Source organism: Dermacentor silvarum, chromosome 8 (assembly GCF_013339745.2).
Source record: "Dermacentor silvarum isolate Dsil-2018 chromosome 8, BIME_Dsil_1.4, whole genome shotgun sequence".
In the NCBI taxonomy this organism is placed as follows: domain Eukaryota; kingdom Metazoa; phylum Arthropoda; class Arachnida; order Ixodida; family Ixodidae; genus Dermacentor; species Dermacentor silvarum.
The window spans coordinates 11,105,683-11,129,772 of record NC_051161.1 but is presented as its reverse complement, the minus strand read 5'-3'; the positions used below and the strand labels follow the sequence as shown (position 1 = coordinate 11,129,772).

The 24,090-nt window shown below is 44.9% G+C and overlaps 1 protein-coding gene across 1 annotated transcript in view; it reads left to right on the top strand.

Annotated features, from left to right (window-relative positions):
- The first annotated feature begins 11,281 nt into the window (after positions 1-11,281).
- LOC119460628 (superoxide dismutase [Cu-Zn]) overlaps positions 11,282-24,090 on the top strand; it is a 28,845-nt gene continuing 16,036 nt past the window's right edge. The window contains exon 1 of the mRNA XM_037721660.2: positions 11,282-11,696. Coding sequence (XP_037577588.1) covers positions 11,541-11,696 — 156 coding nt within the window. The 5' untranslated portion in view covers positions 11,282-11,540. The remainder of the gene's footprint in view (positions 11,697-24,090) is intronic.

The window sequence follows — 24,090 nt, the reverse complement described above, 5'->3', positions numbered from 1 at the left end:
TTGAGGGTCTCCGCATTCCTCCCCTCCGCATGCACCCGGAGTCCGAGTACTTTGAGTTGCTCCACTACGGGTATCGGGCTCCCGTTTGCCGTGAGTGTTATGTTGGGTTGTCCTCCGTACTTTTTTTTTTTTCTTTTTTTTTGTGGTAGGGTACACGAGCAGTAGCTCAGACTTCTGCGGGGAACAGTTAAGTCCCCTCTCTGTAGCATAGCTCTCGACTTCCCTCACTGCGTGTTGTAATGTGACCTCAATCTCCGCCTCGCTGCAACGCTCTTCCTCTTCCTTCTTCACGGTACCATATGTAACCAGTAATATTTTGCAGGGGACAAGACTCAGACGTACCACCACAGTTCGTACACCTCTTTCAAAAAAAGTTACAGGCCTGCGCGGCACACGCAGCACAGTCACAGCGTAAGCTGGTTGAGCGGCGCAACAGTAGCTCCAATTTCGGGACCATGCACAACACGGTCTTCGCGGGAAAGTGGCTTCGCCTCGATTTTGACGAGAACGATCTGAACTGTCCGCCCTGCGACGGCGAGCTGCGGTTGTAATACTCTCTGCACAGCAGTCTGCTGAGCCGATGATGCCTGGTTGTACCGAATAGGTATCCAGAATACGTGGCGCACATCTAACATTGGGATAGCGTTGATTGCGCGCCTCGTATGAATCACATCGCGTCTGAATCGCATCTCGTCGCACGCAGCGGTTGCAGGCACGTTAACTAGATGGCGCCACCATAGTGTCGGAGGCTCGGGTCGTCTGCGCCTGCGCGCCTGCCCAGGCGCTCCGGCGCAGAGGCGCAGGGCGCGTATAAAGGGAATATTTCTTCTGCCTGATAGCAAGCGCTTGCGTGGCTCAGTGGTAAAGTATCCGACTCCCACGCAGCGGGCCTGGGCTCTATCCCGGTGGAGAGCGTGTACTTTTTTTCGCATTTCCCACGATAGAGGTTACGGGGCGGCGGCGACGGCATCATCGCGACCAGAAACGGCTATTGGAATGAGCACATAACAGGTTACGCTGTAAAATAAGACTATGTAAGTAAGACAAGGCTATGTTCCAATATTCACCGTAGACGTCTGAGTTGACAGTCATACCGATAGCGGACATCTTAAGCCTCGTTCTAATTCTGACGACGCCGGCAAAAGGACAGCTTCGCGAAGACAGCATCGACGTCAAAAACGATGCAGACTACTTTTCTCTCCACAAAAGGTGGCGACTGAAAAGAATGCCAAATTGGAAGCTCGACGGGAAAGTCATCTGCGCACCGGAAAACGCAGTCACGCTTTCTTAGGCGCCTAATGTAAGCTATACGTTGTGTTTTTCATATGGCCGCAGACGAAAAAAGCTTAAAAGTAGCGATATTATGTGCTTTTCTTAGCTTTTCTTGTCGAAACGAGGTCACCGTCACCGCAGTGGTACGATGAATCGGTGGTTTTAATGTGACGCCTGTAACGAAATTGACGCCAGCAATGGCGTCACTTCCGTTACAGGCGAGCAGGAGACAAAGTTCACCAGCCAGAAATAAAGAAGCCGCGAAGATGTGTGTGATTCAAGACATGACAAATAATTAGAACTTGGCTGGCCCTCCAGCGTTGATGAGATTATAGGAGCGCATCTCTATGGGCGCATGGCTCCTTGGAAGGAGCTCCCTACTACCATGCTCCTCAGTCAAGGAAAAATGAGGCAATGCTTTCGTCAATTCTGTTACAGATAAGGTCTGTGGACACATATGCACTTAACCCAGGAAAATTTTATTCTTGACTAAGCGGAAGCAGGTGCCCTCGAAGCATCTTACATAAACAGAGCCTATATATGCAGCACGGTGATTGTTCTGCACAAGATGAACGGTTACGGAAACAAAAAACTTAGTTATCAGGAATAATTCCCTCGTCTTTGGTTATTGAAGCTGAGCATGTTGTTATGAAAGTCGACTATGTTGTCAGCTCTGCCGGAAAAAAAAAATAAGAATAAGCGAAAACGTTCTGGCAAATATTACCAACCGGAAATATCCGATAACTTACACCTCAAAACAAAAATCTGCACCGCCTGCGCTAAATTCGAAACCTGCGTAAACATCTGGGTTTGTTATACGCCGATGTGCGTCACGATGTGCGTCTAGAGAGGGAAGCGTAGATTGTGCTGCGGTATACGCACGCCATGCATAACATCAAACTGCACAAAGCCAGGCAGACTGCCCACAGTGTCGGCAGCTCCTCTCTCTGTTTTCGCTCATAACCTTTTTGTTCGTTCATTTGTTTCTCTAGCACATGATTGAAATAACTGAACCAACCAAACGCGAGAGAACCGTGTGGAATCTATTGAAAGTGACTGAGCACTTTACTGCGCGAAGCAATTATGAGCAGTAGGTATCGGGGTATCCCTATGACAACACAGCCCCTTAAGTTCGCCCGCTTGCCGGGGCACAATGTGGCATCAGTTACTGAGCAGTGCAGAGTGGTATTCAAGTGAAAAATCAATCTTGACTATTGCTCGTGTAGACAACGGTTGGTTTGTATTACTGGTATTGCTAGGTCACGTAAAGCACTAAGCTACAGTGCAGCTGCTTACCGCAGTCATTATTTCGGGGCTTCTGAACGAGTGTTTTCTTTTGTTATCGTCATTTGACAAAACAAGAGCGGTATAAATAAAAGGTCATATATATATATATATATATATATATATATATATATATATATATATATATGCTGATGTGCTTTTAGTGCGCCTCATCGTTTCCATCTGTATATAATCATCATCCCTGATCTTCTGTCGCACTTTTACAGCCAAGCTGTTAAGGGCTAGTTCCCCCAGGTTTGTGTCCGCGTGTAGAAAAAAACTATCGTCATCAGCATTTCGGGTCTATTTGGGCGGTCGTTTGGCTCCATGTGCGTGGTGGTTTCAGATAGATAGATAGATAGATAGATAGATAGATAGATAGATAGATAGATAGATAGATAGATAGATAGATAGATAGATAGATAGATAGATAGATAGATAGATAGATAGATAGATAGATAGATAGATAGATAGATAGATAGATAGATAGATAGATAGATAGATAGATAGATAGATAGATAATAGATAGATAGATAGATAGATAGATAGATAGATAGATAGATAGATAGATACTGTCAAAGTAGCAAATGTTCGCCAAGAAATGCTTTGCATTTAAAAGAACTGTGGTCACCAGAGACACGTGCAGTAAAAGCAAAGAAAAAGGAACCGAACTTTTGTTCGCAGCGAATACATCGTCTTGTATTGTCTCTGTGACACAAGGAAAATTAACCAGAAGCCGGTATTTGTACGCATTTTCAAGTTCCTTTGCTGAATCGCTGACTGCCCTTTGTCAAGTAGCGGCCTTACAGGCTTGTATTATACGACCACTGAAAAACAAACGACATAAAGAGGTAGCTTTTCGTTCGTTTTTCTACACTAATCTATATCGAGTCTCACGGGAAAACGGCGATATTTAGGGTTCTAAGAATTAATTTGCTAGGAAATGACATGGTTTTAAAACCTTATGTCGCTTTAGCAATGGCTCTTGCACAGCTTGCTTTCTTTGCCCGTACGATTGACAAGTACCAAGCTGTGCTATAGTTTGAATGCGCTGTGCGAGGCCTGTTTACTCCCAACAGTGGAAACTAAACGACAAATAAGAATTTCGATCATGATACCACATGCATGCAGCCGTTGTACACATCTGAACCCTTATTACGTTAAATTTTGTCATTTTTCTAAATGTCCATAACACAAATATATATATATAATAAAATTTAAGTAGTGGGAACTCTGTTTTGCTGTTCTTTCCGCACTGCTACGGTGTATTGGAAGTAGAATAAAGCGAGGAGGGGCAACAACAAAAGAAAAAGAAAAAAGAAACGCGTGACAGATGGGGGGACCTGAAAAGCCAGCTGTCAGCTGCGCGGATGTTCACCTGTCTTGGTGGGCAGTCGTTTGAAACGCGTCGGCGTGTTGTGCGGCCTTTTCGTTCTTTCGCTTTCTCTGCAGCATTTCAATGCGCGCTGGGTCGCTTTCTGCGGCCGCCTGAAACAAACGGCGTGTGGGTGTTCGACTAGGCCCGTCATCTTTGATATTCAGACCTCTTTGAGGAGACCAATTAGTAAAATTTAAGCCTTGCTGTCCGTTGTTATTACCGTCATTGTGTCTTTTAAACCGCGCACTGTGCAATGTACAATAACATGTGTGCAGCCTGTTGCCAATTACTGCAGCCGGTTGTCTCATGCTCTGTTAACCTCTTTTTTTTTTTTTCTTGCGAGACAGAAGTGCGGGTTCCTGTTTAGACACGTTATTTAGCCCTGCGTAGAGCGTTCCCTTCTTTTCAGGCGTGCATGACAGCTGTCAAGATGTTCCCGGGAATGAAATCGCTGGCCCATAATGATGTTCACGGAAATATACGGCAAAAATAAAGCAATGTAATCGCAGTAAACGCACAGTGCATCGACTGACACTGTGCCTGTTCTTTACTCCATCCGTGCGTCCTCGCCATTTTGGAGCTGTCCTTGTAAACATTGGTGACAAGAGTGGCAGTGGCCAAATGCCAAGTTACGCTTTCACCACCACCATCGAGGGCTTTGAAATCTGAAGCATAGTGATTACGGACAGAAACGCATGCTGTGCAGGAACTGATGCAATCGGAAGTTTTTCTCGTAAGGTACCTTGAACTTACATGGACATCTGATGTGCCAAACTTCTCGCCAACATCGTCTTTTGCTGGCATGATGAGACCTGCTGGTTGGAATTCGTGGTCAGAATAAACTCAGTCGCGGCTTAGGCTTATACAACAAAGCAACGCCATTGCGGCTGCTTGATATTGTTGCCTTAAGTCACTGCCTATAAGATACATATGAATTTTGGTAATTATCGGCCATTTGTTTTATACGGTTCATATTCTGTGCAACAATATGCAGATAATTGGGAATAAACGATTCGATGGTATGAATATACAATTCCAGGCTTGCCGTTAAATAGTTCAAATGACGTCATATTATCAGCAAATCGTTAGCGAATTCTCGTTTTATGCTCTAGTTGGTACTCAGTCGTTTATTCAAGAGCCAAGAGAACGGATATGTTTCGTCCGGTAGTGTATGCTTTTTCTTGCGCTGATCCAGATATTGCGTTACGAAAGAAAAGTTCACTGGTAACGCTGACACTGGAGAGCATGCACTGGCTCGATGAGCGCAATATGCAGCGCCAACTCATAATGAATGGGTGTGGGATATATCTGGGAATTAACGTGGTAAGCCGCCGCGATCATTCAGAGTGCCCCTACATACTCTCGAAGTACGCGGGCTACTAATATTACTCAAGTAGGTTTCATTGTGCTTTCTCGAGACTCGAGTGGCTCTTTCAAAAAAACGACAGATCATCTAGAGCACAAAATGGCGGACCTTTGTGCAATCTTGCTCTCGTGGGGTGCACTACTCAGTACCTCCTCTCACAAAGGGCGCGGACGATCAGCAGCAACAGGCTATCACGTTTTCCCAGCCACGGTGGTTCAGTGCCTATAGCATTCTACATCTGAGTAGGAGGTCATGGGTTGGTGCCCTAATGTAAACAACGTGTGAGTGTGTAGCGCTGTTGGTGCACATCATAGAACTCCGGGTATAGTCGGTATATATCTAGAATCTCACACTATGGCGTTTCTAATAATACGTGTGTTGTGCTGTCACAACTTCTTTTTTTCTTTTTTTTAGTATTCAAATTGTTTACTCACTTTTATACATCGAAGTGGTGGCGTGGACCAGAGGTAGAGCCCCGGGCTTTTAATCTGGAGGTCATAAGTTCGAATCTTCCTCCAGTCCACTATATTTTCAGTCTTGAAGTGGCGCCTGACAACGGCAAAAAAAGAAAGAAAATGCCGAAAGCCCGTGGCATATACCAGTCCAGGACAACCGAATTAGAGAGGCCTACTAACCTTCAACAAAGACACTGTCTCACCATAACAGGAATTGGCCTCCCTGGTGCAGTATTCGGCCACTACGTCCCTCAAGACTCTTGCAATAACCCATGGCATTCGGTCCCCAGCGGCTGTGGAACACCTGACCATGGCGGTGTTCAGACCTGCGACGCGGCAGAGTATGCAAAGAATTTCTGGATCCAGACAGGTCGCCACTGGAAACTGAACCTGGCAAACTTTAACACACGAACTCTCTCGAGTGAGGCTAGTGTAGATGGACTCTGAAGAATTATCAAGCATTGCATAGGATATTATTGACTTAAGTGGGGTGAAGAACTGGTTAGGTTTATACAGTGCTGACTAACGATCACGTGCTTTACTACAGAGGTCTTCCAGATAAGAGAGAATACTGGGTAGGATTTCTAATCCATAAGGACATAAAGGGCAACAATGATGAATTCTACAGCATAAATGAGAGGGAAGCAGCCGTCATAATAAAGCTGAATAGGAGGTATAGAATGAAGGTAGTACAAGCCTACGCCCCAACCTCTTGTCATGATGATGAAGAAATAGGACAGTTTCATGAAAACGTTGAGTTAGCAATGACAAAAGCACAAACTCAGTATGCTGTAGTCATGGGCGACTTCAATGCAAAAGTGAGGGAAAAGCAGGCTCGGGAACAAGCAATTGGCCACTACGGCATCGATTCTAGGAACACTAGAGTAGAGATGTTCGTAGAGTTCGCAGAAAGGAATAGACTCCGAATAATGAATACCTTCTTCAGGAAGTGCAGTAACAGGAATTGAACCTGGAAAAGCCATAAGGGATATAAAGGAAATTAAATAGATTTCATACTCTCTGCCGATCCCGGCATAGTGCAGGATGTAGAAGTGTTAGATAGAGTAAAGGGCTGTGACCATAGGTTAGTGACGTCTAGGATTGCTCTCAATTTGATGACAGAAAGAGCAACATTAGTCAAGAACAAGCCAACCTAGACGCAGTCAGGGTAAAAGCAGCCGAATTCAGGCTGGTGCTCGCAAACAAATATGCAGCTTTAGAACAGGAAGATGAAGATAACATAGAGGTAATGAATGAAACCGTAGCAAGGCTCATTTCGGAAGCAGCAATTGAAGTGGAAATAAGGCACCAAGGCAACCAGTAGGTAAGCTTTCCCAAGTAACAAAGGACCTAATAAAAAACGACAAAGAATGAAAGTAGCAAACTCAAGAGATTGGACAGAATTCGCTGAACTGTCGAAACTGATCAATAAGAAAGTAAGGGAAATCCGAAATTATAACGTGGAAAAGATTGAGGAAGCCGTAAAATATGGACGCAGCATGAAATCAGTGAGACGAAAACTTGGCAAAGGACCAGGCAAGATGTATGCACTGAAAGGTAATCTAATATCGTCAGCAATTTCGATGACATACTAAAAGCAGCAGAATAGTTCTATATTGACCTGTACACTACCCAGAGCAGCCACGCTATCTTCATTCAAGGTTGTGCTGAACATGATACAGAGGCTCCTTCTATAACCAGGGATGAAGTTAGAAGGACCTTGCAAGATATGACCAGGAGAAAGCGACAGGAGAAGGTAGAATAACAGTCGATTTAATCAAAGATGGAGGCGATATCATGCTTGAAAAGCTTGCGGCGCTTTACACGCAATGCCTCATGATTGCAAATGTACCAGAGAGCTGGAACAATGCCAACATTATACTAATCCATTAGAATGGAGACGTTAGAGAATTCAAAGGATTGTAAGCACATTAGCTTTCTTTCGGTATTGTATGGAATATTCACCAAGATGGTATCCAATAGAATGAGGGAAACACTTGACTTCAATCAACCAAGCAAACAGGCTGGCTTTAGGCAGGAACATTCTAAAGTGTATCACATCCATATCATCAACCATGTAATGGAGGAATCTGGCTAGTATACAATCAACATCGCTAGATGGCTTTCATATATATATATATACTACAGCGAAATAGACGAAGACGAAGGGGAGACACGAAATGGGAGGTCCATACGCTGAATTATGATTTTTTAAATATGTATGAATACCATTCTGATCTATTCACCATATTCCATATTTCTACAGCGCGGTCATTTTCTTATAATATATTGTATTAGTTAATACTTTGTTGGTTTAAAGGGCGCCGCAATTTGACCCGTCAATTCAAGCTGTTCCTTTGCTGTTACTGGGCCAAACAACGCAAAATGTTGAGCCTCCACATGCAGACGCCACGACTAAATACGACCAGAACTCACTGCCACGTTATCCGTCCATAAAAATCAACAACCAGAGCATAGCAACGGACTTACCCATAACGAATTCGCATCGCCTATTGTAATGGATCACAACGACAAGAGGATCTATAGCCCTTACTACGAGGCGTAACTCTGCCTTCGCTGCGCCACTTCCGGTGCTAGAGTACCACGACGCCAAGATAATGCAATAAACCAGCCAGCATACTGTAGATAATTCAATTAGCGCCACCTAATAGCGGGCGAAAGGCGACCACACGCAGCTATAAATGATGGTGGACATGAATGTTGAGCCTTTTAGGACAACAGCATGTGGTGGGTCGAAACTGCGAGTCGAATATACCCCTTGCTTTTCTTTACCGGTGCTTGTGTAAAGGCAGTGTCACAGTGATAAGGAAAAACTAGATGAGAGTCGGGAGGATTGTTCACAGTCTGAATAAAGAACGTTTTTTGCAGGCTCTCGCAAGAGCATGATACCGTGTCGCTGTGGAATACTTTCATAGTCTTTGCAATGACAGGACGCGGCGCACGTGAGCGATTGATTGGTTTGGTTTATGATATTAGTGGCACGTTTCGGCACCGGATTTTCCACAACATTCGGATGTATATTGAATATACAGAAATTACATGGGGAAAATAGCAAGTGAAGCTACATATACAGATTCATACACATAAATACCAGTAAGTAGCGTCAACGCGATTTCATCAATGAGCTATGTAGCGGGCATTGCGAAACACTAGATACATTGTGCATGTGAGTGTTCATGCAAAAAAATGAAGAAAACACAGTGAGCATATAGCCCTTTCGTTTCTTGTTTGTTACGTGCGTAACGAGAATCAAAAGCCTTGCTGCGAAGCTCCAGCTAGCGTCCACTAAACGGCGATCGATTTTTTTGTTTTATTTCCATTAATGTTTATTTGAAGTAGGTGCTTTGACGCCGTCTAATCCTTGTCTTGTAGGGAACAAAGAAATGTAGCCAAAACATAGAAAAAGATGCGGACTCTATTGAGGCGTTGGCGATGTTAGTACTGAGCACGGAGAGCCGTACAATACAAATACGTATATACGCTTCCACAGATTATTATACCAATTCAGAAGACATGTAAGTTTCACTGAATCACAGTTTTCTAAGTATGTAACATGAACACCTCGATGTACAAGCGAAAGTACGCACAAAGATGCAATGTCAGGCGGAATGGTCACCACATGTACGCACACATAAACATTGCGAGAAGCGTACACCTAGCATGCAAACCTTGTCAGAATTCATAGGGAAATATTTAGCGCGCACAATCGACAAGGACACAGTGACACAAGGGGGACACCAGTGTGTCCCCCTTCACTGTGTCCTTGTCGATTGTGCGCGCTAAATATTTCCCTATGAATTTGTACCAACTCGCCCAACTATCAGTTCTGCTTGTCAGAGTGCCTAAACTATGGACGAGCTCAAATGTTTCACGCCTTGCGCATTCACCCTGCAATTAAGAGCTGCCTTCTGCACTTTACGTGCGGACCATATGTGCACCTCTTCACTGCAGCCGAAGAACTGATAGGTGGCCACGTTGGTGCGTGTTCCTGCGGGAAACTGGGAAGCGCGACAGGACACGGACAAAAGGAAAGAAGTGGACCGGGCATACGCTGACTCACCCCTGAATTTTTTATTCAGGGGTGAGTTATTCAGGGAGAGCTATTTATATTATAAGCATATATTAGTAGTGCTTAGAAAAAAAATTAACAAGAGATACAGCACAACAAGCTATACCTTGATACCTATTGTGAATATGGACCTTTCGCCACATCACATGCTTGCGCAGCGCAAATTTATTTATGAAATCACTGCATTCCACTCGTTGAAAGGCAACGCAGCCGGTGCCTACACCGGTTACGTGTTCGAGGCAGCTCAAATGTAGAGAAACAAGTTAGGTTGATTCAAGACAAACACACAACGAATCCAGATTACCTTCATGATGTCGTAATCAGTATGAACGTGTGTGAAACATTGGCACATAATGAAATAACCCCACCAGCTGAACAGCTGTCGTAGTTATAATTTATTCCTGACGACAGCAAAGGAGGACGGCGGCGAGAACAAGTTTGCTAGAAAGCCCTAGAGCTAGTAAAATAATGTTTGGAAGCAATGATTAAAAACTTATAATATAGCGCACGTCCGAAAAAAGGAACATGAGTCCTGCAGTGAAGCCTGAGCCGTGGAGTGCGGAAGAGCGTTGGCTTTTATGTTCCAACTGCATCCTCGAGCTCACACTAACCACAGGTGTACGTTATAGTTCAGCTAGTTTTATCCCTTACAAGCACTAACTATTACTGTACAGATCCAGTTAAACCTCTGAGAAACTAACAGAAGCCGCTGCAGATTGCGGTATGGCCTGAGCCGGTAACTCGGAGCATTAAAGCGCGCATCAGCGGTTTACAAGAGTGCAGTATCCTGTCCCACTGGCTTACCCCGAATGTAAAACGACTAATCGCCTTCACTAATTTGACAGTTTCGCTCGATTCCAAAAACGAATTTTGAATGGTCCGACACTCAGAAGAGTTGAAATTAAAGAAAAATACTTTTACGAACACGAAGAGAGTATACGAGGGACACAAATAGTGAAAGCTACTCATGTAGTGACCATACTATGGTACCGCCCTCCTTCTTAACTAAAGGCTATAGCAGCACCTCGTTAGGTATTTCAGGCCCTGTGACCACACACTTGGAGTGTTAGTTGTCTATGCGTCAATTTAAGCTGTGTTTTCGAAGAAAATCGGCGCTCATTCGGAGTAGAGAATTCTCTCTAACGATTATTCCTGAGATGCTGTATGGTAATCTTGCATTGTGTTCACGTTCTGTTCGTCGCCTAATCTCCATTCCTTCCTCCATCGCTAAACCATTGTAACTGAGCAGTGGACCGCATCCTACCTTTCTTCGTAGTTTTCTGGCAGCAAAACAGGAGAAAAGGAACAAAAACAAATTATTCTCGCAGCTGCATGCTTGGCACGTTCTTCAAGGCAGCGAAATGCGTCTCGCCGCTTCTCTGACGCCCAAACACGCACCCGTACACCACGCGCCAAGGAAACGCGTGCGACGCCGGCACGCCCAGCGGCGGCTAGCCGACGCGCCGCGCGCGCAATCCGAGACCAGCGCGGCGGAAAGGCGATAGCGGCCAGACAGCGAGCGACCCAGTCGTCGTCGGTGGCTGCGTTAGGGCTGCGCCACTCAAAACAGGTATTCGCCCAACCATCGACGCCGTGCGCTTTGTGACCTCCGCGGCCAGTTTCCACAGAGCAGGCTCCCGTCGGTGAAAGTCTCTAGTGCACGCGGGCGCAAGCCAGTCGCGGCAACTTGACGCCATGCATCACCTGGTGCTCTCTTCACTGGTGGCGGCGGTGACGTTCGCGACGATTAAGTGTCAAGCTCACTACCCTACACCAGACCCGCCGGTGCTCAGGGCGGTGGCCCTCCTCACCACAGGAACCATAAAGGGCACCGTCCAGTTCATTAAGGAGGTAAGTGCACGTGTGCTCGCGGTTTACCGTAACAGCTGACGCGTTCACCCTGGTCGGATTAACTATTCCTGCAAGTGCTGGCGAACATCTCGACAGACGAACGCATTATTCTTCCTGTTTTCTTTTCATAATACTACGGCACAAGGTATGCGCAAACAAACGCCACACAGACCTATCGCTCTCGACGTATTTTGCGACACATTGATAGTCAGAGCGTGCAGATTTTCCGCCACACTTCTCAAGGTGGTCTTTTAATAATGGGAACGATAGCTTTAGTTATAAGAACTTTCTGTGGGTCTAGCTGGTGTATACTTGATAAACTTTTTAAAGCGCCAGCAAGAGACAAGGCACAAAAGGAAGGTCAGACACAGGACAGGCGATTCATACCATCCATGAATCACGAAAAAAAAAAGCTTTAGTTATACTGACGACGTCATTGGGGCACCGCACTAACAACTCAAAGATAACCGCGTGAAAGTATTACATTAAACATGACCGCACTATGTAACCAAGTTCCGTCCACATACGGGAGGTCAGCCCATTGTTCTTAATACTCAACAAGTTCAAGCTTTCCTTCCACTTAGTGGCGTCGAATATATATTCTTGCATCCATATACAACAGAGTGTAGCAGCCATCATGCACGCAATTTTGAAGGGCGGCGGATTAGCCTACGTGAATAAAACAAAGGGCATGTTTTTGTAGAGTCTTGTTGAGAAACTGCCAGTAATATTTTTAGTACTTGGTATCCAATCAGGTAATTAAAAGTATTATGCTAGCTTTTTATTTGTTCTAAGTGTAAAGATGTTAACTACGAGGTTGTAGAGAATCGTAAGATACGTCAAAATTATGCGCTTCCAGCAAGGTAAACATTGCATGTTTATTTTTTTTTCGGCGAACAGGGAATGTCCGCGAAGTATGACAAATACCACGCGACGGCGCATCTGCGCGCACGAGATAGCAGCACCCGGGAGAATCCTAACGTCGCGTCTCTACCGTGTCCTCTCGACGCTCAGTGTCATATTATGTTGCTCCGCTAGACGTCAGTCCACCAGTTCCCACTTACTATACACACCCTGACGGCAGCCTCGTCCTGTGTGTTATTATTGTGGCCTACGTGGACACATTGCACGCTTCTGGCGCAGGTGTCAACAGGACGAAATACGAGGTTATTCCCCATTTGAGCGAGAGGCAGGGCGTTGCCCCTTCGCCCGGCCACTCAATCAATGGACCACCAATCGGAAATCGAGGCGCAGCTTTTGGAGAGGGAACTACTCACTTTCGAGCTGTATATATATATATATATATATATATTTGAATAAGGTTTACGCCAACGACCAAACGTGCTGGATTAATAAACCGAAGATAACTGCGAAGTTGTGCTTTTCATCCTTCTAAATATGTTTGGGCCACTGATAAGTCCCGTCAATTTATTACATATATATCTCGTTTATATATACTATATAAACGAGAGAAGCGCAGCCGAGGGGCTCGGTGTTTAATAATGCCCATATACAGTATAGCCAACAGACAATGATGCCAAGTAAAGCATCGGGGAAGTTAAGTGTGGTTCAAATGAAAATGTTGAAAATAATAAAGAAAAGCGAAATGAAAGTGGACGAAAAGATAACTTGTCGCCGGTGGGAGCCGAACCCACAACCTCAACACGTACTACACGTACCTTGCACTACCACAATTGTGCTACGGCGATGGCTAATAATCCGTCCCCTAGCTTGGGTATTTATGTTTACTATATTAGCCCTTCGAGTGTTAGCCAGCACCACTCAAATTCATGGTGGGCGGACGTGTTCCACAGAGAACATGTTAGGCGAAAAATGTCTGCTTTAAAAACAGGAACTGTGCCTTAGCGGCTTTTGCGCTGCTAAGCAGGAGGTTGCGAGATCAAATCTCGGCCGCGGCGGCCAGATTTTGATGAGGGCGAAATACGAAAACGCCCGTGTCCCGTGCAGTGGGGGCAGGTTAAAGATCCCTTGGTGGTCAAAATTAATTCGGCGTACCTCACTATGGCGTGCCTCATAATCAAATCGTGGTTTTGGGCACGTAAAACTCCAGAATTCAATTTTAAAGAATCGACCGCCTCGAAGGAAAAATTCGTGGCAGCAAACATTGAACATGATTTTCAGTCAGCGATATATTATGTACCTTGTTGCATATCTCCATGCCATCCATGAATCACTAAGCCTTATGGGCACCATTAGCAATCTCAATCTCATCAGCAACGTGGACAATCTCGCTTTCCAACCGTAATTCCAAATGATACCTCGACACAATGTACCTTGCAATGAAAGCACCCCATTTGAATCTCCGCAGCAACTAGCACTATGTCTAACATCCTGGCTGCAACTTAATTGAAATGTATATAAATATATATTATAGCTGGCGCGCACCCTCCTCCCCTCCTCCTTCCTTAGTGCATGACGTCACCTGCGGGCCAATGATGACCACATACCCTGTGGCATACGCCCAGTTGCACATACCCAGTTACCCAAATTGTCTTTCTCTGTTCTTTACTCTCCTCCATGTTTTTATTTCGGCCGACTTACATCCAAGGTAGGCTAAGTGGCTAAAGAAAAATTCAGAGCCCTTCCACTACTGCGAACGCAGCTTTGACTATGGTGGGTCTGCTGTAGTGAATATTTCTTTAACAAATTTATATATCATCATTATTGATTATATTGAGCGTCTTCGGCATGTTCGTCAAAAAGCAAGGACACGGGCGTCTTGTTTTCGCCCGGCGCGATGGCCGAGTAGTGCGTTTGCTGCGCCAAGTCCGCCCCATCGTCATAGACTAGCGTATGCGCCACAGTGTTCATAGCCGCGGCACACTGCACGGCAGCTTCAGGTTCCTGTGAGATCTCTCCCGCTCCTACTCTTGGCGGCTCATACCCACATATCCAACGCGGGTATGATCCTCACGTGATTTCTTTCTTACCTTCCTTCCTTCTTTCTTTCCCTCTTTATTTCCTTCCTTCCCTCTTTCTTGTCCCTGTCTTGCGGGTATGCGCCACACGGGATTTTATTATCGTTAATCGTGACGTGATGAACCATCTAAGTCTTTCGCCTTAATAATTTGTCTTGCCTTTCCTCCCACCGCCGTGCAATAGCTGAGAGTCCTAAGTATTGTCATCATAATATGGCGGTCTCCACAGAGAAATAATGCTGCTGTAGAAGTAATTATGTTCAGAGCCGAAGGCAAAAACTCTGACCTAGCACTCGGCAGCGCAACACTTGAAACAGCGAAGCTGGGCGATCGTGGCCTAGCATTTTCCGGAAGTGCGCGCGAACTTTTCATCTTATTACTCATGATGATGATAATTTCTTTTCGCGCGTGTCGGACTTACGGCCGTCTCTGCGCGTTGCATAGCGCAGCTTGCAACACCGACACCGAGTTAAAATGCCGACACCGCGTTCCGGGAGACCCACTCCGTGAATGCGTCTCTCTCGCTCTCATAGCTCGCAGAACCTCTTCATCTCGCAGAGCACGAGCGTAAGAACGCCCCAGCTGTGGACGAAGACGACGACGCTCGAACGCAATCATATGGTTCGCATAAATGCATGCTCTGCAGGCGTGGCTGTATAGCCCAGTGGGACCCCGGGGGTACGCGGGCTCGAATCCCGCCTCGGCAAGAAAGTTTCTTTTCTTTTCTTTCTTGGTTGTTTCTTGCTACGTAGCAGAGAAAGAGAAAATAGCGCCTCTTCCTCTTCATAACCACAATCTCTCTCTCTGCTACGCACCACAAATTACGGCTGGCTTAAACAGCTTCGCTGTTAAAACTGAAGTTTGTCCTTCTTTCCAAATAATGGCTCTTACCAACAACGGTGGAACGGCCAAGAGGCAGGTGGATTTACCAGTGTGTGCGTGCGTGTGTGTGTGTGTGTGTGTGCGTGCATGTGCGTGTGTGTGTTTTCTTATAAATAATGCTAGAACTAAGATTCACACGTACGACGTTAGAGTATGGTTGAGAGATTTGAAAAATGCTGAAATTAAACGAAAGTTAAACGAAATGTTGGGATAATGATTCTGCTTGTTCTCCTTTTTCATTCTCGCATAGCCGAGACACAGCTGGAGAAACCATGCCTTTGGTTTATATGCTGGTACAGAAGAGCATGGCGAACTTAATTTTTGCTGCAAGAGGCGCCACGAAGGCTCCTCGCTACTTCGTGAGCCTGACTGTTCGAATCCTATGTGAGGCGTACGCACACTGGAAATTGTCAAATACCATTTCCGCTTACAGCATTCTCAATAGAACGTTTAACGGGTACTGCGGACGTTGAGGTCAGAGGGCGAGAGCTGTCGAACAAGACGGCGCGCGGTTCTTAAACGTTGTAATTCAGCGTCACGCCAGTTGCGAAAATTCTCGTTCAAGGCGCTCACTTACACGTCTGGCGAGGACCGCGGTTCATCCTGCTCTCTAAGATATACAGTGACAAAGCGCAGCTTATTTATTTCAGCACCTTCAGAGCCCGTAGGGCGTTACAGAAGGGAGTGGTAACAATAAATACAAAAAACAAACACCATGCAAATATTATGTAACACATTCAAGGGCATTAATAAAGTCACTGGGATCCGCAACAGATACAGTGAAGATGGGCTAGTGGTTCCAATCGTTACAAGTTTGAGGAACGAAAGAATGAAAGTGTTGGTTAGTGTGACAACGATCGAGGAACAAACACTTTATGAACATGGTTGATACGAGATGATATGACTGAAAGTAATTCTTTGGTAAGACGAGGGTTATGGTATCATATCTTCTGAGATAAGGAGAGACGTGCTAGTTTCCTAGTTTGCTAGTTGCTGCGAGCTCAGCCACCAAGACCCAGCGGCCCTGCAGCGAGATACCCTCACAATTGAAGTATAAACAAGGTGAAGTCTCCTCAATGCCAGCAGCGCAGGAGTCGAAAGCGCTTCGGAAATTTCCATCTGACCCAAAACAGGCCTCAATTTCTAGCAGCGGCCACCCATATAGCGATGGTAATGTTTTTAAAGGGCGTCGTCTTTCGCTGATTGCAGCCGACGCTGTGCAGCACGTGTACCAAATTCCATTACTCTGTAACGTGGTGAGATCAGGCGCTTCTGTGTCCTTTAGAAGCGAATACAACTAAAATAATGTTTAAAAAAGTGAGCAAACTTAGCTTCGTAGGGACTCCCAATTTTGTCACATCTTGTCAAGAAAACAAAAATACCATCAAACTAGTGTACTAATCCTCCACTTCTAGATTGTCTTAACACCTTTAGGCCCGCCTAATAGGGCCGGAATTAGCAGAGCGACAGAGGACATGTACCGGGAGTGCGCAGGACTATGCGGTCTAGCTATCGTTTTGCACCCTGCACCTATGGAGAGGGGAAAAAGGGGAAGGGTAACAAATACGCAAGCTAGTGCTGCGTGTTTACTTACTTACATTTACCAAAGACACGCCGGATTTACCAGTGGGAAATAATTTTCACAAAACTGTCCCACGTTTTCGAAGTGGAATACAGACTGGCCGAACTGGCCTTCAAGTACCTGTGAAGTCAGTGAGCAAAAAACTGATTAAATTCTTTTTGTGCGTGCGTTTGTCTAACCACGCAACTTGCCTGCTGTGGCCATTAAAGGGCCCTACAACGCCCCGATAGAGAATTTTCAAACGTGTATGCACAGAGAAAGCCGACCTCTACCTAATAACATTGAATAATTCTAAACCCCTTATGCCGCAGTGGCACATACTCAGTATAAAGAATTGGACTTGAAGAGGCCCGTACAGTCAAACACAAAATTTTATGGACCGCGAGATATCAGAAAAAGCTGAATATCTCTGCAGCCTCACAACGCAACCTGCTATTCCCATCTACAGCCCCTAACTTAGCAGCCCCTAACTTAGCTAGTAGCATATGAGAACAACATTGTGATGCACAGTTTTACTGGCTACTCTTGCAGGCCGCTCAGATATTCTACGTTTTCTGAGATTCTGTGGTCCGCGAAATATTGCGGTCGACTGTACGTAGTGTCACTTACCCAGTTACCCAATGGCCCAAAAATGAGCTAGCCCAAATACAGTAAACTTTAAAAAATGCAGCAGAAGCCACGTATATAGCGGCACAGCATATTGTTGAAGACACCTTTATAATGTTAAGTGGTCATTCTGAGATTTCCATTGCTTCCCCTATATGCTCCCCTCACTGTTTTCGGCATCGACTCGCTTTGCTATGCCACTGTGGCATAAGGGGTACATAATTCTTCAATGTAATTATGTAGGTGTCGAACTTCTCTGCGCGTACAGCTCTCATCACCATACTTCCCTCCGCAAGTATCACAAATCGCGTTCGTTGGGTCGACGTCTCACACTGGCCATCCGCCTGACTTGGTGTCTGCATTTGGCATAGCTCGTGAACGGTAACTGCTCAAACGTAAACATTCCACTAGAACGCTTGTTGTACACGATGGAAATACACACACTTTGACGCACCAAATTTAGTTGTCTAGAATTTAATGAATGGCTTCTCTAACCTTCGCTTCACAATGATTCCAACATGTGAGTTGATTTCGCATAACTTTTTTTCTCTTTTTTTTTTTCTTGCGCTGCCACAGACGTATAATTTATCTTGGAAGAAACAGACAACTAACTCATTCAGACATGGTATAAGACTGCTTCCACCGTCAAATCTTATTTATCTGAAATATTTGACTGGGAATGAGCCAACGGTTTAGCCGGAGGTTATGCGTATACCTGGTGTCCCTATTTATGTAACATTCGTTAGATTGCAGTCAAGTCTTGGCTCCGCTCTAGCGCGTCGTCTGTTGCAGCTGGGACTTGCCACTGAAAATCCCATTTCTTAACCATCGTGGTCTAGTTTAGACCGTACAACAGTTGTGTAAATTCCGAAGCAGTCCTAAAATTCTTCTATACAAGCCACAGTAAAAGTCTTTGCATCAATGCCAAAGCATGTAAACGGTATGAATGCTCCGAAGGTAACTCACACAAATGCAAAATACGAAATATCCAAAGTACTCTGAAATGGCAAAAGTAAGACAACGCCAGGCCGTGAATAAGCTCTGCAAAACGTGTGTAAACAATCGAGCGTGAAAAGAAAACCACAGGGAGATATAAAAAATATTTGCGTCAATCTTTCGCGTTGTATTCTTAACGCAAGCTATGTATCGACTAGGACAATAACAAGCACGTTTGTTTATAAAGCTGTCTTTCCACCTAACGTCCATAGGTTCCAGCCCTGCTCGACATATGCAAGCGCCTATTCACACTTATTCTGCTCTCTGCACATACTACCACGGCAGCCGAAGGGACATATTTTGTCACTGCTGTTTATTTCCTTTCCTTCTATTCTTCTCTCTTCCCTCGTCGCGCCGCAATGCGCCGAAGCGCGGGTGTCGTGAGCAAACGTTCGTCTGCGGTTAGCGCTTGTTCCGTGCTTGCGTTGGCTGTCACGGAACAAGAGTTAGGCTGCACGCGACCGCCACTCGACCCACATTTCAAGTGGGCATAGTCCGTGACCTCCTCAAAAACGTTCAATGCGTTTGCCTCCTCCACCGATCGGCGCATGAAGAAATAGTAGCCCTTACAAATGCCACCGGGCACGAAAAGTGGTGGGTGAGGGTGAATGTAGTGGGGAGATCTAGTTGTTCAGCAACAATTTGCACTACTCGGTCACATGCACAAACATTCAAAATCGACAAGTGCGGGGACGAAGAATCCAGCTCACAGCAAAGAACAAGTCCTTGAATAAGAAGATTATCAGAACGATTTCACAGACCTCCTGTACCCCATCTCGTGCACACATCTCATCTACGTGTGGATGCGCGACCCCACCGAGATGCAACACAAAAGGCCGAACCGCAGAAAGAGGAGTTGCAGGGCAAGGAAGTGCCCGAACAAAGAGAAGTCGGGCACATGGATACAAAGCAAGACAAAAAATATGGAGGCTGGGACAAGGTAATTCGCCGGCGAGTCGCATTTGAGGGGCACTTGGTGTCGCATTCTTGACCTGTCCTAACGTTGACGCTCAGACAGCGCTTCGTTCCTCTTTCATCCGCCGTTTTAGAGTGAAGCTTACTTTGCCGACCTCCCTACTTTGCCTACGCTCCTGCCCTCCTGTGCATCTACCTGAATGGCTGATTGCATTTCCTTGAAGCTTGTTGTGACCGGCGTAGTACATAAACAACCATACGAGATGGTACGATACGAGGCGTGTGCCTTGCCGCGGCAGCTCGGTAACTGCGGCATTCTGTGGCTCAGTGGGAGGTTGTGGGTTTGATTCGCGGCCACGGCAGGTGCAATTTGATGGAGGCAAAATGCTAAAAACGCACATGCACCCAGACTTCGGTGCACCCCAATGAATCTCGGTTAGTCAAAATTAATTCGGAGCCCTTGACTATATGGCGTCTCCCACAAACTTCATTGCCGTGCAGGGACATACTGCACACATTTTAATACGGGCACGTGTGATACTTTCCCCAATCACTTTACAGGCATCGAAGTCATCACTGTAAATAAAAACTTTTTTCACCACCACAATAAAGACTGATTCGCATTAAAGCTGTGACCTGTGCTTTACATAAACGTTACACGAGATTACACGTTGCACTGAATGAATGCAATTGTAGCATTGCATTTAGTTGCACGGTGTTTAATTAATTGCTTCGCCAAAGCTTCACTTCAAATATATTCCAACTTGTGCGTTGGATCCGCATAATTCATGTTTCCTCTATAATAGTTACCGTTCGCTTGCTTGACTCGGCTTTGTACGAACACTCGGCTCACTGTCAGCACATTGCATGCTTTCAAATTATGCTGCCAGACACGTGTAACGTAAAACGTCTGCAATTCAGAGTCCACTTCGCGACACTACTTTGTCTTGAAGCGCACGTGTGTACCACTGTACTATGTAAAAAGTGTAAGCATGGTAACGACATCATCAACAAATTGAGCAGACTTGGCACACATGAAGCGCTAACTCTGTCTACGTAACGTCGTTGCCTCGCTGCTATAGCCACACGGTGCATGGTCACATAATATTGAGCTAATGGTAGCTTCGCATTTATTTATATTTGGACCCTGAACACAACAAACAGACGAAGAAAAAAAACGAAATGGGCAGCACGAGAGTTGGTATGAACGCAAGCTTGTAGTAACGAAACATTCCACCTTCCCGCTCCACAGCTGCGTTAACCTTCGATGATCTGGCTTTTCGCTGCCAGAGCGAGAAGATAGTGTTAAAGAAAAAAAAAGTGCTACAGATAAAGTAAACAACGCACGAGGATATAAGAAAAAATATGGCAGTTCCAACACGCTTGTTGGAATCTACGTTCAGTCAGAAGCTTTCTTGACACGTTTAAATTGACTTCTATGGAAATGAGCACACGATGCATGTATATTATGCCAATACAACGCACATGTTGCAATCTGTGTGAAGCGAAGCGTTCGTAAACCAGTTAGTTCAATGTTATGTGACTTAATTCGATTTGTACTGCTGTCTTTATTTTTATTAAGCGTAGCGTGTAATCTCATGCAGTATGTATGTTTTCGCAACGCACAAGTACCAACTTTATTGTCATGTAACGCTTACGTTTAAGCACTACACCGTTCGCAAAATATGCCGAAATGTAAATAGCTGCTAATGCGGACGCACGATGTGAGACGTCGACGGAGAAATGTGACGAGGACGAATGCGATATTCGATGTTTATTTGTCGATGGAATAATGGTCAGGAGGGGCATCAGCAGAGATAAGTGCAAAACATATGTGAACACATTCAAAGCTTCCATATTGTCTTGGGTCACAGTGGCACATACCCCGTGGCCCCAGAATTGGGGGAACCAAATATATACAAAAATCAAAGAAGACGATGCAATAGATACGCTATTTTATAAGAGGTATGTGTACTTTATAGACACCTTTGAGTAGACGTTATGCATGGTTATGCATGGAGATTTGGTTTTATGTAGCCATTTATTGTTTGAAAATGCAGAACGTAGGTGAGCTCACGGGAACTAATTTCGTGCTCAAAATTAAGTGATACATAAGTCGGAGCATGCGATATAATATATACACAGTTTTTAATGATAGCAAAGCCCAAACTAAGTAGCTTGTAACATACGCTATTTTATTAGGAGGTATGTCTGCTTTAGAGATATCTATAAAGATATACATTATATGTACAGGTTTTATATCGCGATATATTCTTCGATTATTCAGAGCAGAGGCGCGCTCACTCCCTCTACCTTGTCGGTTGACATGCTGTGGTTATAATCTGGTGCTAATATACAGGTTGAGCGAAGGTATGAAGTAACAGCGCGTAATGAACAAAAACGAGAAAGGAACGAAGACCACAGGGCAAGCGCTGACTGCCAACTGAATGTTTATTACAAGAAAACCAGCCTTTTTATACATACTCAAAATACATGCGCACATCAAACACTCGCTAATCACAATGCCAATCTTTCAGGAAGTTTATTTCTTTCTCCGATAGTAGAAGAGAAGGCGAACTGACACAATTGTCACCTTCGATGCTGATCCAAAAGGCCTCTAAAATTTCTCTTTCCTTCTCCAATTTCTCCAATTGTGTCAGTTCGCCTTCTCTTCTACTATCGGAGAAAGAAATAAACTTCCTGAAAGAACGATTGGCATTATGATTAGCGAGTTTTTGATGTGCGCATGTATTTTGAGTATGTATAAAAAGGCTGGTTTTCTTGTAATAAACATTCAGTTGGCAGTCAGCGCTTGTCCTGTGGTCTTCGTTCCTTTCTCGTCCTTGTTCATTACGCGCTGTTACTTCATACCTTCGCTCAACTATGAACCAACTAGCCCTCATCAAGTTGTTACTAATATACAGGGTGTCATTACACATATTTTTTTTTTATAGACAGGCTATAAATGTGGGGCATTTTGGGTAGTTCGTCAATTACCCTTTTTTTAAGCATTGAGGGCAGTTGTCTGTATGGAAAATTTGGTGGCAGTCAAATTTCAATGCAACTCCGTTATTTTAAACCTTGAAAATACCGCCTAATTCTAGATATTCATTTCCAACGCTCAAACCAGACAATATCGAAACTGAGTGGCCCCCCGCTGCTACGTCAGATAAAAACGCCCCGCGACGAAGTTTGAATGATGGCACGTCGCCGCAAATAGGGACACAGCACGCCAGGGCAAATACTCGTATGGCATATTTTGCCTGGCAAGCATCTGCCGCGACTGGCCGTGACATTCAGTTTCAAACTTTGTCGCGTTTTTAGTCATGTGGCGTTTACATCTGATACATTAGCGGGACTGCCTTTTATAAGCTCCCGGCGCGCTCGGTTTCGTTATTGCCTGGATTGAGTGTTGAAATTTGACGATGAATACTTGGAATTGGGTGTGATTTTCGAGATTTCTTTTTTAAAGATGGGGGTGTATTAAAATGTGAATGCCTCCAAGCTTGACATATAAACAACTGCCCCGAAAGTACAACAAAAAGACAATTAACGAGGTTTGGTAAATAGCTTCTGAAACTCACATAATTAACGGCAAGGTATGTCCACTTTACCTAGGAACAACTCTGCGAAACGACGCGCTCGTTACGCTCATAGACCTTCTATAAATAATCTGCATAGTCGGATATACGAGTATATAGTTCAAAAAATAGAAGAACGTAGGGAAAACATAACAGGACTTTGCTGACGTTTTGGCCGGGGTCCGGCCTTCATCAAGAGTAAAAAAATTAAGCATATATATATATATATATATATATATATATATATATATATATCCTGCGAGATATGGACTGACAGACGTGAAACTATGGTCGCCTAGGCTAACAAAGTTTCGCTTTACTAAGTCACAGCTCTGTGTCTAAAATTACTTGTTACACAAATAACGCGCGATATGTATACCACGAATGCTACACCTTTAAAGGTGTTAATTATATTGATACGATAAATACCGTTCACACAAATGAATTTTGAATATTGTGGGTCGATTCGCAACTGAATATTCTGGAGATCTACAGTTTCTTCGAGCTTTACTTTCATTGCGGGCTTTCAATCGAGAAGGCAAAGAACCAGTGTGCCACAGCCTTGGATATGAGACCTTGAGAACACGCGCCAGCGCGGACCCCATTTGTACGCACAACGCTTACGAGGCTGCTTGTTTTGGCACGCATTTTCCCTGGACACCTTCCCGAGTGCGAAAATGTACCTCGGCGTCGTTACGAGGACTCGTCGGCCTTCTCGATGCGCTCCCGAAACAAGTTTTTCGCGAAGTCCGAGATAATGACCTCCGTCATATGACAACATGCGCCGCTTACGCGCAGCGGTAGAGGATGGGGCGAGTGTTGAGCGTTGCGGCTCGGCATTGCGCGACGAAAACTCGGGACAGAGTGACCGTTTTATGCAGAACAACACGGTC